The sequence below is a fragment of the Caretta caretta genome, chromosome 15, assembly GCF_965140235.1.
Source record: "Caretta caretta isolate rCarCar2 chromosome 15, rCarCar1.hap1, whole genome shotgun sequence".
Taxonomy (NCBI): Eukaryota; Metazoa; Chordata; order Testudines; family Cheloniidae; genus Caretta; species Caretta caretta.
In genome coordinates this window covers 16,748,135-16,764,777 of record NC_134220.1, presented here as the reverse complement: position 1 = coordinate 16,764,777, position 16,643 = coordinate 16,748,135, and the positions used below count along the sequence as shown (strand labels likewise).

General features: G+C 37.8%; 1 protein-coding gene across 4 annotated transcripts in view; it reads left to right on the top strand.

The window, feature by feature from the left end:
- TXNRD2 (thioredoxin reductase 2) overlaps positions 1 to 16,643 on the top strand; it is a 70,980-nt gene that overhangs the window by 29,301 nt on the left and 25,036 nt on the right. For all 4 annotated transcript variants that reach the window (XM_048822077.2, XM_048822079.2, XM_048822075.2 and 1 more), the window contains exons 8-11: positions 248 to 318; positions 8,865 to 8,884; positions 9,274 to 9,365; positions 12,837 to 13,011. In XM_048822077.2, coding sequence (XP_048678034.1) covers positions 248 to 318; positions 8,865 to 8,884; positions 9,274 to 9,365; positions 12,837 to 13,011 — 358 coding nt within the window. The remainder of the gene's footprint in view (positions 1 to 247; positions 319 to 8,864; positions 8,885 to 9,273; positions 9,366 to 12,836; positions 13,012 to 16,643) is intronic.

Genomic DNA, 16,643 nt, shown 5'->3' with positions numbered 1-16,643 from the left:
TGATTGGTCTGTTGGTGGTGGGTTTTTATTTTTTAAACCACTGGGCATGTACAAATGCAGTAAAATTCTAAAATGTGTATTAGCACCTCTGTGTAGTTCTTTAGCTTTGTGGTTTTTATTTTGCAGAAAATCAGAAATCGAGCTAAAGGAAACAGTACAGTGTCTTGTAGTGCTCAAGTTCAAATTTTCATTTATTTCTTTAATGTGTTCTATAAGCTCCAAAATTATCTATACATTTTATTCATAGATTCCAGGTGCATTGGAATATGGAATTACAAGTGATGATATATTCTGGTTGAAAAAATCTCCTGGAAAAACGTAAGACTTTAATATATGCTGTTACTTGCATTCTTACCTTGCTACAGTAAGGCAAAATAGTGGTTTAAATTACTGCTTTTGCATTCTAGCTTTCGCTATCATTCTGTTTCACCTCTGAAATTTTTTTCCTGAATACAGCTATGCCTAATTTAGTAAAGCTATTTTGTGGCTTTATTTCTGCGCCTACCGCAGGAATGTTTTGCATAAGAAACACCTTTGAAAAGCAAATTGAATTTTCAGCATCCTAGATGAACGTAGCTTTTTTTTATTTTATTTTTGCAGTTATAAAAAGAAGCCACAAGAGGGCAGCAAGTGCTTAGAATTTAATGCCATATTGTTATTCTTTGCTGTGACTCTTTTGTGTATGTTTGAAATAAGTTTTAGATTGGTAAAACATAGTCCAGTTTATTTTTTGCTAGTGTTTACTCTTAACTGGTACCGCTACTTTGACAGCAAGTCAAAGAACATAGAACATGATGACACTGTGTTTATCATTCTCTTATTCTCCTCTTTTTGGCTACTTCAGACTAGAAATACTAGTTTGATATATGTAACTTAATACAAAATTAAGTCTGATAAAACTTTCATCTATACATTGCAAGCTAATTAGGCAAAATAGTAAAAATGTGTTCATAAAGAAAACCCCAAAATTTCAATGCACAATGTGGCAGTTACAGTAAACACTTTATGGTGAAGTTCTGTGTAAAGGTGAAATAACTGGTAGTAGAGGTTTCTGCTCTACTAAATTGTAAGCTCTTTGGGACAGGCACTGTCTTTTTATTCTCTGTTTGTACAGCACCTGGCACAGTGAGGTCCTGATTTGTGCCTGGGATTCCACAATACAAATGATAGGAAGTGAGTGATTGCCAGTACTGTAGCCAAATAAAGATGTTTATATTTTTAACTTTCTCTAGTGAGCTGATTCCAGGAACTAAATATATCTCTATCACCTGAGGGAGCTGAAATTGCTATTCTGAAACAAAATGTAGGTGCCATTCACAGTTCTGGCTACTTTGAATACAGAAATGCAGTGTGTCTTCAGTTAAACATCAACAGATAAACAGAACCCTTTAGTACAGTTTAAAAAGAAACTAAATCTGCAGTTGTTTGCAGTATATCAGTCACCTCTTGAATTGTGAGAGCATGATTTATGTGAGGAAATTGTTTTTTTTTTGTTTTTTTTTTAAAAACTAAACACAAGATTTATCCCTGTAAGATGTTTCTATGAAAATGTGGCTTTTGTCCAGTTGCTGTTAATGCAAGTTGTAACAGTGTAATGTGGGAGTCTAGTGTTTATATGTTGCATTCCTAAGCTTTAGTCAAAATAAGCCTTGAGGGGCTACAGTAGCATTTCTGTACTTTATCAGCCTGTGGTGAAGCTGATGAAGGAGGGAGCTGTTCACATTCAGAAGGGTTTTTTCTGTCCAATTTATTTCCCTTATAAATATTCCCAAGGTTCAGTTTAATGCCTTTTCTTTGCATTCTGATCTGGATTCTAATTATTCTGCTGTTTTTACATATCTCTTGTATTTAGCAACATACAAATTACAGGGCTGTCAATCTTCAATTATTTTTCTAAGGGAGACTTAAAAATGACCAGACCAGACTAAACCAACAACCAACCAACCTAAGAGTCTTAAAAATCACCTGATATATATACACACACTAAAATCCTTCACACAAGTAGTGAGAACTGAAAGACTGCCATCAAATCAATCCAAACTGAAGGAGTCTTCCTCCAAATGAGAGAGACTTGGCAAGGTGTGAAGGGGCTGTGTTCTGGCTTTTAATTCTGCCTTTTTGACACTGAAGATGTCAAGGAGCCTATTGGTTTGTAGGAGGGGCTGTAAATCAGATTAACTGTTGGTGTTATATATGGCTACTGACTTGCATCTACTTCTCATCTAATGAAAGAGGGGAGCAAATGTATGCCCAAGTCCTTGTTCTACTCCTGGTGAATATTTCCTTATAGAGGCTGTGTTGTGTTTTTCAGCATTGGTAATTGCTGTAGGTGATGTTGGCCCATTGTGTGCTAGAGGAGGAAGGTGCACCTTCCATTTAGTGATAAATCCGGGTGCCCTGGCATTGGGCAAATGTATCTCCGAGAGTGATAAATTATTTACTTAACTTTGACATGTACCACTTTTGAGTTTCCCTGTTAGCGCCACCTGTTCTCCCAGCCGCTTACTGCTGTTTAAATTGGGGGATGTGTAGATGTTCTTCAGGACCTTTTGGGAGCTTCCATCTGTCTCACATACCTTGTGATGCTAGCACCACTCACCAGGTGATAGTGTCCTTCAGTTAGCCAGAGATGTGGCTCCTAGGTGTCATCAGACGTACTCTCCCTTGCCAGTGCTGCATCACCATTGCTCCTCCCATAACAAAAACCCTGAAGTGGAGAGAGTTTCATCTGTCAAACCGGAGTTTCCCTCATGGCCTCAGAGAGTGGGGATGTGACTTGCCCATAGCAAGTCAGTAGCAGAGCCCCTGATTCCTTGACCTCCCCACTTTAGTGCCCTCTCCACTGTACTACACTGTTTCACTAAAAATTAATTGTTTTTAATGGCAATGTGTATTCAAATTCTTCATTTTTTAAAGGCTTTCTTGTGTTAGTGTTTTGAAATGTTCAAACCAGTACGTTTTCATGAGAGCTAATGGCTCTGCCAGTTTGCAAAGTATTTTAAAACCAGTTATACCTTTTTATGCAAAAATATATATCTATATCCAGCATTTTCTATTACATATATTTTAATATTAAGGCAAAATATGATAGCTAAGTTCCATGTCAAATATGCTGCATCAAGTACCATCCTGAAAAATTCTGCTTAAACCAACAGTTTAGGCAAAACACACACACACAAACAATACAAATGTTGATACTGTAGGTTGATCTTAGAAATGTATTGGCCCTCTTATGATCCTGTCTCTTTAAATATTGCGTCTGTACAGTTTGCAGCAAGGGAGCATTTTGTTGGCACGTGAGGATTTAGAGTTAATTGAGGAAAACCATTGGCGGAGGAAGACCTCGATGCAATGGATTATTTTGAGGCAGCTGTTGCCTCCTTCTGCCTTCTCTCTGCTGGCATTGCCCCTTATGTTCTAAAAGGCTTACCTTTCTAGAAACAGAAAGAAGAAAAGGTGGGTGGGTGTTAAAAAAGCCAAACCAAATGTTAAAAATACCTCTGACCCCTGCTTCAAATACCATTAAAGTCCTTTTAAAAGCCTGGATGTATAGCTAAAGATCAGTGTAAAACTGGAGACTACCTTTATGCCTCCTTATTGAATCCCATAATTCCTATCTAGAAATGTTGATCCTTAATGGGGAATTTCCTTAATTAGTGAACTTTTATTCTTTAAATATAGTTTTTGTTAAAGTTTAGGAGTTGGTTGAATTTATTACCAAACAATGGGATTTAAGAGTATAAAAACAACAACAGAGTGTAGTACCAGATATCACTCCCGTGTTCTAAAAGGGATATGGTTTAATAGATGGCAGTGTGCGTGAATCCATGACTGTCCAAGCTCTTTGTAATAAGCTAAAGCAAGAAAACCCTGATACATACAATCTTCAGAGACAGGCAGACTACATATTTGAGTGTTGCCTAAAAATAATGTGGTTAAAGCCCAAATATATAAAAATCCAAAATTTTAACAATATTTAAACAATAAAAAAGAGCTAATAGCTCCTATAGAATCGGTGGTACTCACATGTAAGATTAAGAATTTTTTAAAAGGCTAACTTTTGATACAATACAGCTGTATTATATTAACTGTTTTCTTAAAAATAAAAATAACTAATTCAGTAAACATGAGCTCCTTAAAGAACTTTTGAATAATATTTATAAGCTCAACCAGTGCTGCTATTTTGTCCTGTCTGCATTTTGAATGCATATGGGTACTTAGCAATCAACTCAAGGAATCCCCTTCACCCCTGGTATGACTTCTGCTATTCTACATTTTTTGTTTGTGTTAGAATAATGGCCTGAGTTTTAAATTCCAGATTCTGTAACTAATGCAGGTTTTCAAGGGAGATTTCAGAGTGTCAGTCATTTTCTCATCGACAGTTTATTAAGCTTGTTGCTAGGATTCTTGATACAGGGGTGCAGACGTACTTAGTAATGTACTACATGGGAGACCGAAAGAAGCTGAATACTCTGCAAGTTTCCTGGACTGGATAGTCTATCCTTTTCAGATTTTTTTAGTTAACCAAATCTTGGTCTGATCCCCTGAGCCCATCTATTATAGAAGCTAAGTAATACTTTACATTAACTGGACAGTTGCAAGCTTCACCTGTCTTCACAAGATTTATTAGCGTAGCTTCAGATGATAACTCCAGGCACATTCCTGTCACCCAGCTCTCATGATGTTGGTGAACATGAGTTGCTTTCTGCACGGCACCAGAACATTATTCTGAGAGAAGCCATTTTGTAAAAAATGGAATTATATTAGTAGTACTTGTAGGGATTAGCTCTGTCATTAGAATGATCCATTCTAGCATTGCCTTGCCTCTTCCAAAAACCCAAAGAGCTGATTTCAGTAGGCCACCCACAACTAAATTTTCCCTGTCTAGGATTTGTCATTTACTGTACAATATTTGACTGATGTTGAAAACGGGTTTTTAAATTTTATTTGAGAGGATTTATATTATTTTATTTCTTAAATCCAAACACAGTTACACTATTTATCAGTTTTCTACTGTCAAGGTGCTCTTATGGACCACGATGTAGGCAGTCTTGCCTAGTAGTCAGAGCAGGAGTTAGGTCTAGTGAGCGGAACAGGTTGGGGAATGAAGACAAGAGTCAGCACCAGAGTCAACTGCCAGTTACGAGAGCCAGGGGTCAAGCCAGAGTCAGAACCAGGAATTGAAGCTGAGGATCAGAGCTGAGGTCAGATGCCAAATGCCAGAGCTAAGGGTCAAACTGGAGTCAGGATCAGAAGGCAGAGGCTGGGGTCAGAGCCGGGACTGGTCACTGATGAGTGGAGGGGAAAAGAAGGCAAAGATCAAGAATGGAGTAGAAGCAAGGTGGGAAAAGGAGCAAAGGTACAGATAAGGAAAGGGCCGGGAGCAGGGTAGGAATGAGACTGGCTGCAAGGTCCAGTGCAGCCATAACAGGAAACTACCTTATTGCTCGGACAAACTTCCTGCTCCTCCTCCTGGCTTAGATAGCGTAGTTGGACCAATTGGTAGAGCTGGGTGATCCTCTAATCAGAGCTCCCGTGGATGGGGCTATACTCCTAGTCATAGCCCACCCAGTTTCAGTAGCCATTGGGTGGAGGCCAGGATGTGGCAGCTGTCTGGGGACTCCCAGGCTAGGGTTCAAGACAAGAGACATCACATGTAGCAGTGTGACTTCTTTCAGAGATATATGTGCTCTACAAACAATCCTTAAACAGTACCTTCATCATTAAAGGAGGATGAAATACTGTGTTCTAAGTAAAGGGTTTAGCATGCTTGTCAAACAGACAAGGTAGGTTTTTTTTCCAGTCTGTGGTTGCTGTGAGGTATGAAATAGCTGTTCTAGGCTGAGGACTATTAACCTCTAAATTGGTGGTGGGAATCTTCCCTGAAGATGGAACACCCCAGTGCTCCTCCTGCCCCATTTGTGAATTCTGGGTTCAAAGTACAGTACCAAATGTTTCCCATTGAACATTGTCAATGGAGGAAGGAATCTGTGTCCTTGACACCGTCCCCCTGTTGCTAGTATCTCTCTGTCAGGATTAGGGCTGCGCTGAATGAGGTGCTGTTACAGGCATTTGTAAAAACAGGGATACCTAGAATGTGGCTGCATCCCTGGCCATCTTGACTAATAGCCTTTGCTGGATCTATCCTCCATGAAGTTATCTAGTTCTTTTTTGAATCCAGTTATAATTTTGACCTTCACAACATCCCCTGGCAACAAGTTCCAAAGTTTTACTATGCGTTGTGTGAAGACATACTTCCTTATGTTTGTATTAAACCTGCTGCCTATTAATTTAATTGGGTGACCCCTGGTTCTTGTGTTATGTGAAGTGGTAAACAATACTTCCTTATTCACTTAATCCACGCCATTCATGATTGTTTAGACCTCTATGTTATAGACCATCCTTGCAGGGGGGGAAATACCAGAGACATGCACCACAGTAGCATTTAACTTCAAAAAGGGGAACTACACAAAAATGAGGAGACTAGTTAAAAGAAATTAAAAGGGATGGTCACAAGACTGAAATGCCTGCAAACTTCATGGTAACTTTAAAAAAAAAAACATAATAGAGGCTCAAACTATATTTATACCCCAAATTTAAAAAAAATAAAGTAAGAGGACCAAAAAATGACACCATGGCTAAAGAACAGAGTAAAAGTAAAAGGCAAACAGACTTTTTTTAAAGAAAATGGAAGTCAAATTTTACTGAGGGAAATAAAAAAAAAAGCAAAAACTCTTGCAAGTGAAGTGTAAAAGTTTAGTAAGTCAGGCCAAGAAAGAAGTCAAAGATCAACTAGCAAAAGACACTCTAACAGCAAAAAAAAAAAAAAAAAAAAAGTTTTAAGTACATTAGAAGCAGGAAGCCTCCCAAACAATCATCTGGGCCACTGGACGATCAAGGTGCTAACGGAGTACTCAAAGAAGACGAGGTCATTGTGGAGGAGCTAAATACATTCTTTGTATCAGTCTTCACTGTAGATGATGTGTGGAAGAGTCCCACACATGAGTCATTCTTTTACGTGACAAATCTGAGAAACTGTCCGAGATTGAGGTGTCAATAGAGGAGGTTTTGGAACAAATAGATAAATTGAACAGTAATAGGTCACCAGGGCCAGATAATATTCACCCAAGAATTCTGAAGGAACTCAAATATGAAATTGCAGAACATTAACTGTGGTATGTAACCACCTAAATCAGCCTCTATACCAAATGACTGGAGGATAGCTAATGTAACACTGATTTTTATAAAAGACTTCAGAGGCAATCCTGGCAATAACAGGCCAGTAAGCCTAACATCAGTATCAGGCAAATGCATTGAAACTATAGTAAAGAACAGAAATAGCGAACACATAGATGAACACAATTTGTTGGTGAAAAGTGAACACGGATTTTGTGAAGGAAAATTGTGCCTCACCTGTCTATAATTCAAATGTGGACGAGGGTAATACAGCGGCTTTCAGAAAGCCTTTGACAAGATCCCTCACCAAAGGTTCTTAAGCAAAGCAGGTAAGGAAAGGTCCTTGTAACTGGTTAAGAGAGAGGAAACAAAGGATAGGAATAAATGGTCAGTTTTCACAGTGGAAAGAGGTAAATAGCAGGGTCCCCCAAGTAGCTGTACTGGGACCAGTGCTGTTCAACATGTTCATAAATTATCTGGGAAAAGAGGTAAACAACGAGGTGGCAAAGTGTGCAGACAATATACAATTACTCAAGATAGTTATGTTCAAAGTCAACTGCAAAAAGTTACAAAGGGATCTCTCAAAACTGGGGGACGGGGCAACAAAATGGCAGCTGAAATTCAATGTTGATAAGTTCAAAGTAATGCACATTGAAAAATATACAAAATGCTGGGATCTAAATAAACTGTTAACACTTAAGAAAAAGATCTTGGAGCCGTGGACAGTTCTCTGAAAACATTTGCTCAGTGTGCAGTGGCAGTCAAAAAGCTAACAGAATGGTAGGAACCAATAGGAAAAGGATAGTTAATAAGACAGCAAATATTATAATGCCACTATCTAAATCCATGATACAGCCATACTTTGAATACTGCATACAGTTCTCATCACCCCATCTCAAAAAAGATATATTAGAATTGGAAAAAGTACAGAGAAGGGCAACAAAAATAATTAGGGATATGGAACAGCTTCCATCTGAGAAAAGATTAAAAAGATGGGTTGTTCAGCTTAGAAAAGAGACTACTAAAAGGGGATATGATAGAGGTCTATAAAAGTCCGTGCCTAGAAGAGTCACAGATCCTCTACTTTTGTTGCAATCCCATTTTGTGTGTCGTTTTATTAATTGTATTGTGATAGCACCTAGAGACCCCGATATGGATCAGAAACCCATTGCACTATGTGCAAATACATAGTAAGTGATGGTCCCTGTCTGAAAGCTTACAATCAAACTTAACATCAAAATCTATCTTGGAACATAAGCAAAAAATATTTTTGCTCCAAGCAGCCAGCTTTTATCTGTAATTTGCAACCCAATAAATGAGTTTAGTCATGATTCCTTTTAATCCCTCGGTATTCCCACTTTGTGTGTGTGTGTGCTTTTATCTGTTTTGTTTTTCAGAATGTGTTTTAGATGTTTTATTTCACAAGATAAAAACAACTCCATTTTCTATAAACCTATCAATTTTTTTATTAATAAAATAGGTTCAGAATGAAATCTGACAATTTTTAACGTTTGTCTTTATGTTGGAATTTGAAAACCACACTCTTACAGTTTCTATCTAACAATGTCAAATGTGCAGATCAAACTTATAATCTTATCATCATACTACACACCAGAAAATAATTTTATATCAATTGTGTGAAAAAATGCACAAGCTCATTCCACTGCTATATTTTTTTTCCATAACAGGTTGGTGGTTGGAGCCAGCTGTATCCTTTGTAAAAGTTGTAATGATTTATGATTACGATTGACAGATTTTGTCTTTTCTGTGAAGGCTCAATTGTCTGAATTCCCTGCTCTTGAACTGTTTACCTGCATCAGTGGTTAAATTACATTAATAGCATTTTCAGCAGTATAGTCACAAGAATTCAGATCAGATATGGTGCATTCTGAGGGTCTTGCAAACATTTATCTATGAAGTTTTCTGTAATGTGAACACTAGCTCGCCTTTGTTTTTTCTTTGTACAATAGTAACATTATTGCCATGGCTATTTCATTGATTAGAATAATCCAAGTCTCATTGTGGCAACATCCTTGTTTTGGTTGTTTTTCATCTGAAATCATGTAATCTATATTCCTTTAATTGATTATTCAAAAGATGTGTCCCTTGAGTGTGCTGGTTTTCTCACAGGCATTGGACATAATACCACGGTCATGGTGAGAAGTATCCCACTTCGAGGGTTTGATCAGGTAACCAATGGTACAGCTTAAATCTCTTGAGATGTGTGGGGTGTTTTTGTCTTCTGTAGAAATAGCAGCACTCTCCTTCACAAAATATTACCTTGTAGGTGTGTTATAAATATTAACCCTGTTTTACAAAAGGGGATGTGTGGAGGGGGAGGTCTAGTGACTTGCCCAAGGCTACAAAGGGAATTGGATCAAAAGTGAGATTTGAAATTTCTTGTTCTTGACTCTGTCTTGTATTCAGACCACAAGACCATACTTCTTTTTTTCTTCTGCTTAATTCAGAAAAGAGGGAAGTGGCCAATTTGATTTGCTCTGGTTGTCCCATGGCTCAAAGCGTCAAAGGCTCTCTCTCCAAAATTAGCTTAAGTTTCCACTCTTGTACTGACTGAACCATTCTTGCTTAAAATTTCCAAGTAATTCTCTCTCATTCAGATAACAAGCCTAGAAAATTTCAGCTTGAAGGATGAAGCCTTTGGAAAGTTAATCATCTGAAAACAGAGGCTTAGAATTTAAACCAATAGACAACACTAACTATAGTGGTCATTCCCAGTGTAATTAGTTGCATTTTTTTAAACAGTTGTATATAGTAGATGTGCGTAATCAATGCATGTTAAAGATTATTATGGTTTGTTTTAGAAGTATAAACTTTTTTAAAAGAATGTTTTCCATATTTCTGTAGAAATGGGATGGGGCAGATGATTTTAAAATATGGCTACATCTCTAGAATTTGAAAAAGGCACAATACTATAAAAGGCACATCTACTATATACAACTGTTTAAAAAAAATAGCCTAAACTGGCTAATATTCTGGGATTTATTCTCATCTTGCTATGTAAATCCATAAGATTTTAGAGTATTTATAGAGTGCCATGAATGTGTGGGCCCTTTACAAAACACTTAGAGAATATCCTTTCCCCATGAAACTTTGTCTTATGTGGATAGAAACAATACATGGGATAACAGTTTCAATACAAGGAGGAGTGGAGGCAAAACAGGTCTGGAGATAGGTGTAGTCAGATTGTAACTAGTTTGAGCCTGACAGAGACTGATGAGGTAATATTGATATACCAGGTTTCAGAAGAGAAATAACATTGGCATTTGCTTTACTGTATTGCCAACCACAACTTTTAGCTTGAAAATAAAATGTTAAGTATAAGCCAAGAATGAGCATTTCTTCTGTGTGGGTGGCTTTGTGATAATATCCTTGTTTATCAGTAATAAACAACTTGTATGATAAAGTACAACCTGACTCACTACAATCAAGAGCAATGACATCTTTGAATAAACCTGTCAGTGGGACAGTTCACTCCTTGACAACGGTGTGGCGTTGGTTCAAACACATTTATCAAAGGTGTCTCCTGAAAAACCACCGTTTTCTTTTTTAGTAAAGTTTTTCAGGATACCTTAATGATTCACGTTGATTGCAGAGACGCATGATAGGTGTAGTGGTTGCAGGAAGCTCTGTGCTAGTTGGGTTATGTAAAGCTATCCCATTTTCAGACTACCAGAAAAACTGAAATTCTGACAATGTTAAGTTGAATTAGCTGATTCTTTATAATAGAATATAATATATTCTTTTGATATATATCAAATGACTTGGAAAACAACCAATCAGCACTCCTTGCTTTACATTTTTAAAAGTGATCTACTCACTTGAATCAGCTCAATGTTCTGGGAGGGAGGCAGGTAAGTATAACTTACTCCCTTTTTATAGATGGAGAAGCTGACATACTGAGGCTAAGTGACTATCACAAGGCTATGCAATAGGTCTGCAGAATAAGGATTGCATCTTGGGACTTACTGGCCATGCTCAGTGCAGTAGATTATGATGGCTGTCTACACAACAGTGAACAGTTTTAAAATCCCAGTCTGACTATTTTGAAGAGATGGTTGTAAATAGGACATTGAGGTATCATACACATTGTGTTACATAAGAACATAAGATTGGCCCTACTGGGTCAGACCAAGGGTCCATCTAGCTCAGTATCCTGTCTTCTGACAGTGGCCAGTGCCAGGTGCCCCAGAGGGAATGAACAGAGCAGGTAATCATCAAGTGATCCATCCCCTGTTGCTCATTCCCAGCTTCTGGCAAACAGAGGCTAGGGACACCGTTCCTGCCCATCCTGGCTAATAGCCATTGATGGACTTTATCTGAAAGTAAGCAGCAACATAATTCTGTCCACTCAGACATCTGTGGTTCTCCAGTTTGAGACATTTGGTTTTTGCTCACTGCTTGCCTAGAGGAGAGTGGTGTATGTAGGATAATGTCAGTCACCTTCTGCAGAAGCAGTGCTGTCTAAAAGCAACTTTGTTAAAGAGAAATAGTAGTCATAGGTGCGCTACAAAACAAAATAGAGGGTACAGATAATAAACAAGACTGGAGTTTGGGAATCATACCCTGTGTATAAAGGACACATACTGGTATGTATACACTCAATGTCAGTAAGGATGATGACGTCTACCACCTAATGGGTAATATACTGAGCCAAAGATGCATCAAAAGATCTGTAGAGGGTAATGAAAAAACATATGTATGTAAACACCAAAAAACGGAAATTAAAAGGAATTTTCTAGCATTTTTGTCATCTTATTTGACTTGGTCCTCGATTTAATAGCAAAATGATCATGCATTCCAGCCCTTTCAGTCCCCTTGATGACGATTAAAGCCCCTTGTAGCATGCAGCACATTGGACTTAAAGTATGTAGCAAGGCCCCCAAGCTGATTGTATACAAGGGAATTATACCACAGCATGCCACATCGCTAATTGATTATGGCATCTTTGACGCAATGCTCTGTTAAAAAAATGAGCTCTTGCCATGGATAAATATAAAGACTTACCTTTGTGATCAGGCCACTGTTTGGGCTGTGGTCAGAATGTGTCTATGAAACAAGTGAGATCTGGCAAAACAGGACAATTAAAAATTAAGGCCAAAGTGTGACCTGTGCTGTAAGACATGACTTGCAATGGATGTAAATATACTGATTCTTAAAATTATAATGAATTTCCATCCTGCCACTGTAGTTTGTCAGGACCTCAGTTTGTCTGTCGTGAGAAATCTCCAGGTTCTGTCAGGTTCACTGGATTTCTCTGGCACAGCATGAGAAATCCCAAGGTATGAACATTAGGTTTTCTGTTAATGCAAAAAAAAAAATCTTAATTGTATTTTTACACACTGATATTTTACACTCTCTATTTCCTATGCAATTTGAATGAGGCTAGAGGTGATATATTCTAAGGCAAGGCCAGCCAAAACAAAGAAAAAGGTCCTCAGGGGACAGCTGTTTAAATCAAAATTATCAGGTTTTTTTAAGGAAACTACAAGGTTGCATAGGTTTGAAATAACAAAGTGTGCTTGAGGTGGTTGATGTACTCACTAAGTTTTAATGAGCATGAATGAGTTGTGGATTTTTGAGAAGACTTAAAAGTTGCTTGTTTTTAAATAAAACAATGTTTAGGTTTTTTTACTTCACAGCAAATGTCCTACTTAGTAACCAATTACATGGAATCCTGTGGTACAAGATTTTTAAAGAAATGCACCCCAAGTAAAGTTGAAAAGCTGGAGAGTGGCAAACTGCAAGTTACCTGGAAATATGTTGACTCAGGCAAAGAAGAAATGGATGACTTTGACACAGTGATGTGGGCAGTAGGTAAATTAGATCATTTTAAAATAACTGCTTCTTAAAAATGCTTTCCACTCTTGAAATGAAATCCCTCACCCCTGGTGTTGTGTCGTGTCAAACAGCCTGCCCCTCTCCAGGTCTTAGCACCTGACCATTGATTCTCTCTCTTCTATACTTGACTTGTTCAGTTACAGTCCAAAAGTTCCTTTTATTCTGATATTCGAGGGGTCTGCCATTTCTGCTACTGCCTCTAAACTCCACTTCCTCCACTGCAGTGCTCAGCATTCAGTTAGGAGAGAGAGAATCAGCCTTCTCTAAGAACTCCAACATCTCACAGGAAATCTGGTAGCTGGAGGTATTTGTGTATCTGAGACTCTCCCAGTGAAGAGCTCAACTGTTTGTCCTCCACTCACCTAAACTTGAGGTGTGAGAGCCAACTCCTGAATCAGTAATAGGTACAGAAATGCATGGTAGCCTCCAAGCCATTAAACTAGTCACCAAAAACTTATAATCAAGAATGAAATGAAACAGGTTTTCCACTTCAGTTACATCAAATGTTATAGACAATACCAAGCATATTCGTGTAGAGTCCAAAGTGTTGAGTAATGTATAATATAAGGCATCCAGACATGGACTGGAAAACACTTTTTCTGCCTCACCTCCCGCAACTCTGCCATCACTACCATTGTCAATTTGTTTTCACTTGCTGTGGTCGCTTATTTAGATTGTACTCTTTTTGGAGTACGGGACCTATTGTCTTAGATTTTTGTAAAGCTCCATGCATATCTATGGCAGGATATATCAGCTGAGGCGGGAAGAAATCTGGCTAACTTTGCATTTAACAGACCAGAAAAGATTTAAACTTGTTGCCCAAGAAATCTGTCTGCCACTGGAAAAAAATCAGTTTGACCATGATTTCATTATTATTCTGATTATAATACTTCTATGATACTCTTTCCTCTCTTGATATTGCATTATAATGGTTGGGTAAACATTACCCCCATTTTACACATGGTGAAAAATGAGAACCAAAAAGATTGTGATTTGCCTAAGCTTACCAAGTGGATCAGTGACAGGAGTCATTGATAGGAACTGGATGTCCTGATTTACAGCACTCAGTGGTCTGTCCAATAAACCACAGATGCCATCCTAGTTGTCTTTTCTTCTGAGTTAAACTAACTTTTTTGTATCCCTATGACACAGAGAGAAGGATGTAGGTTATAAATCCTGATCAACTTTTGCTTTGTTGCGCTACTGTTGTGTGTCTCCATCTGAGAGTAATGGGGTTCTTTAAGGTCCGTTAAAAACTATTTTAATAACTAATTCCCCTCTCCCATAACTGATAAAAGGCACAAGTATTTGTGAAGACCAGAAAGCTCATGCTGTTTTAGAATTGCAACGAGCCTGAAATCTTTAGAAAAATGTTCAAGAACTGACATCATTTCATTTTTCACACCTGCATGTTTCCCAAACATCTTATCTGATTTGCGTCAGACTTTCCAGTAAAATTCTACCCTGGTGTATAGTCACACCTGTGAATTTCTGGTGGATTGAATTACTTTTGGCAAAGTTGGAAGTGGGAGTTGTTTAAAATTGAGCTGATAAAAGAAACCTGGCTTTAACCTTAACCATAATCTATAAAGTTGACTAATACACTGCTGCAGGTCAGTTGAAATGGAAATGCAATTCACTGCTTTGATTCAAAGTAAAACTAAGTATTAGAAAGCAATGTTAGAATAACTAAATTTGTTTTATATTCTGGAAACTAACTGAAGTACTTTTTCCCCCTCAGTGTTCACTTTTGCACTCCACCCTTTCAGAATTAAACACATTAACAGTTAAAGCTGGTTAATGGATGTGCAGTCGGGGTATGATTCATTGTATTTTCTCTGTATCAACACACCCACACCAGGTGTCTCAGATAATAGACTGGGAAACTTAGTAGTGTTGAGGATTTCCTGTCTGCAGATGTGCCAATTACGATGCTGATTGAAAAAAGTCAGCTTGTAGAGTTACTTAGAAATTAGCCTCTACAGTTAACTAGTTGTGGTCTGAATCATAGAAAACATTTCATTGTTGAATGTTTACATACTCAGAGTGGCACAACCATCCTAGAATTTTATTCATTACATTAAGTAATAGAAAATATATTCTTTTATAGTGTTAACATTGGGAGAGGAACCTCTCTTGGTAAATAAACTGGCTACCTATTTATTAAGGAAAATTTGATAGCACTGTTCATGAAGTTTATCCTCTTTGCTAAAAATGTATAATTTGCAAATGTATAGAACAGGATTTCCACTGTCCTAGATATTCATTTGCCACTCCTGCTAGAGCTGTTTTTTTGAAATTGTTCAACTTTTCCACTTGTATGGTTCAAGTCACCAAAATGTGGTCTATATTATGCCCCAAACAGTTTTAAATCTGGTTGAGCTGAACCAGGTTTTTAAACCAGTTAGAATATTTGGGAAAATTGTCCTAGTGTAGACAGCAGGTCCTGTAGGACTCCTAGAATTGTATGCAGTGTGGTGTCCGTCCCAGGATATTAGAGAGGCAAGGTGGGTGAGGTAATACCTTTTTATCTTTGTTTTATTGGACAAACTTCTGTTGGGTGACCGAGACAAGCTTTCTTTCAGGTCTCTGTGTGGCTCAAAATCTTCTCTCTCTCACCCAACAGAAGTTGGTCCAATAAAAGATAGTACCTCACCCACCTGGTCTCACTTCCACAATGTCATTTAAAGGCTTCAACGCAAAATCTTTGCCTGCAGGCCTCAAATGGGACTACATTACATTGCTGAATTGATCCATTAAGGACTTTCAATGAAATGGAAGATTAATCTTCTACCTGTGTTGGCAATTATATAGAGCTCATCATCATAGTATCTGAACATCCATCAAAAGACTGTTGTTTCAGAAGAATTCCCATGAGCTCAGAAGACAATGGATCTCTACTGAAAAGACAGTTTTTTGAAATCTGCTATGGTATTATGCAAATAACTTTTTCGTGTTGTTATATATCACCTTTTCTTCCTGAAAGACTTCAAAGCACTTGCACCATATGGGCCTGATTCATCACTGCTTTGTGCCTTAGATAGTAATTTACAGTTGTACCACCTGAGTGTAAAATGCTGCCAAATCAAAAGGTAAATGATTTACATCTACTATATACATGCATAAATGAAGATCCAAGGTGAAAAGCTCTGGAGAATTGGATCCTACATGTTGAGATCACTTCACCGCCACTGAAATGCTGTAACCTGTGGGATGAATTCAGCAGCTCTTTAGCAGCACACAGCAACATTTCATAACCATTTATAACAGGAAGTGAAGAATAATGTATCTATTTGAAATTGCAAGGGGAATTTAAGAAGGCAGAACATATTGCTCAAACTGGAATTTGCCTGTGTTCATCGAGGATAACACCCCAACTTCTGTGAAAAATGTTATGAAATATTTCATTACTGCAAATCTTGGTGGGAGCTAATAATCATGTGGGTCAGCTACACCAGATGTGTTTATAAAAGATAAAAACACTTTCTTCCAAATTTATGGTTCCTGTTTAGGAAGCTGGACTGTAGAGTGGTTGGGCCTCAGTTCAGACTGGTAAAGAGATAATATTTTTGTATGCCTCCCTCTCCCTTTTCAAAAATAAACCACCA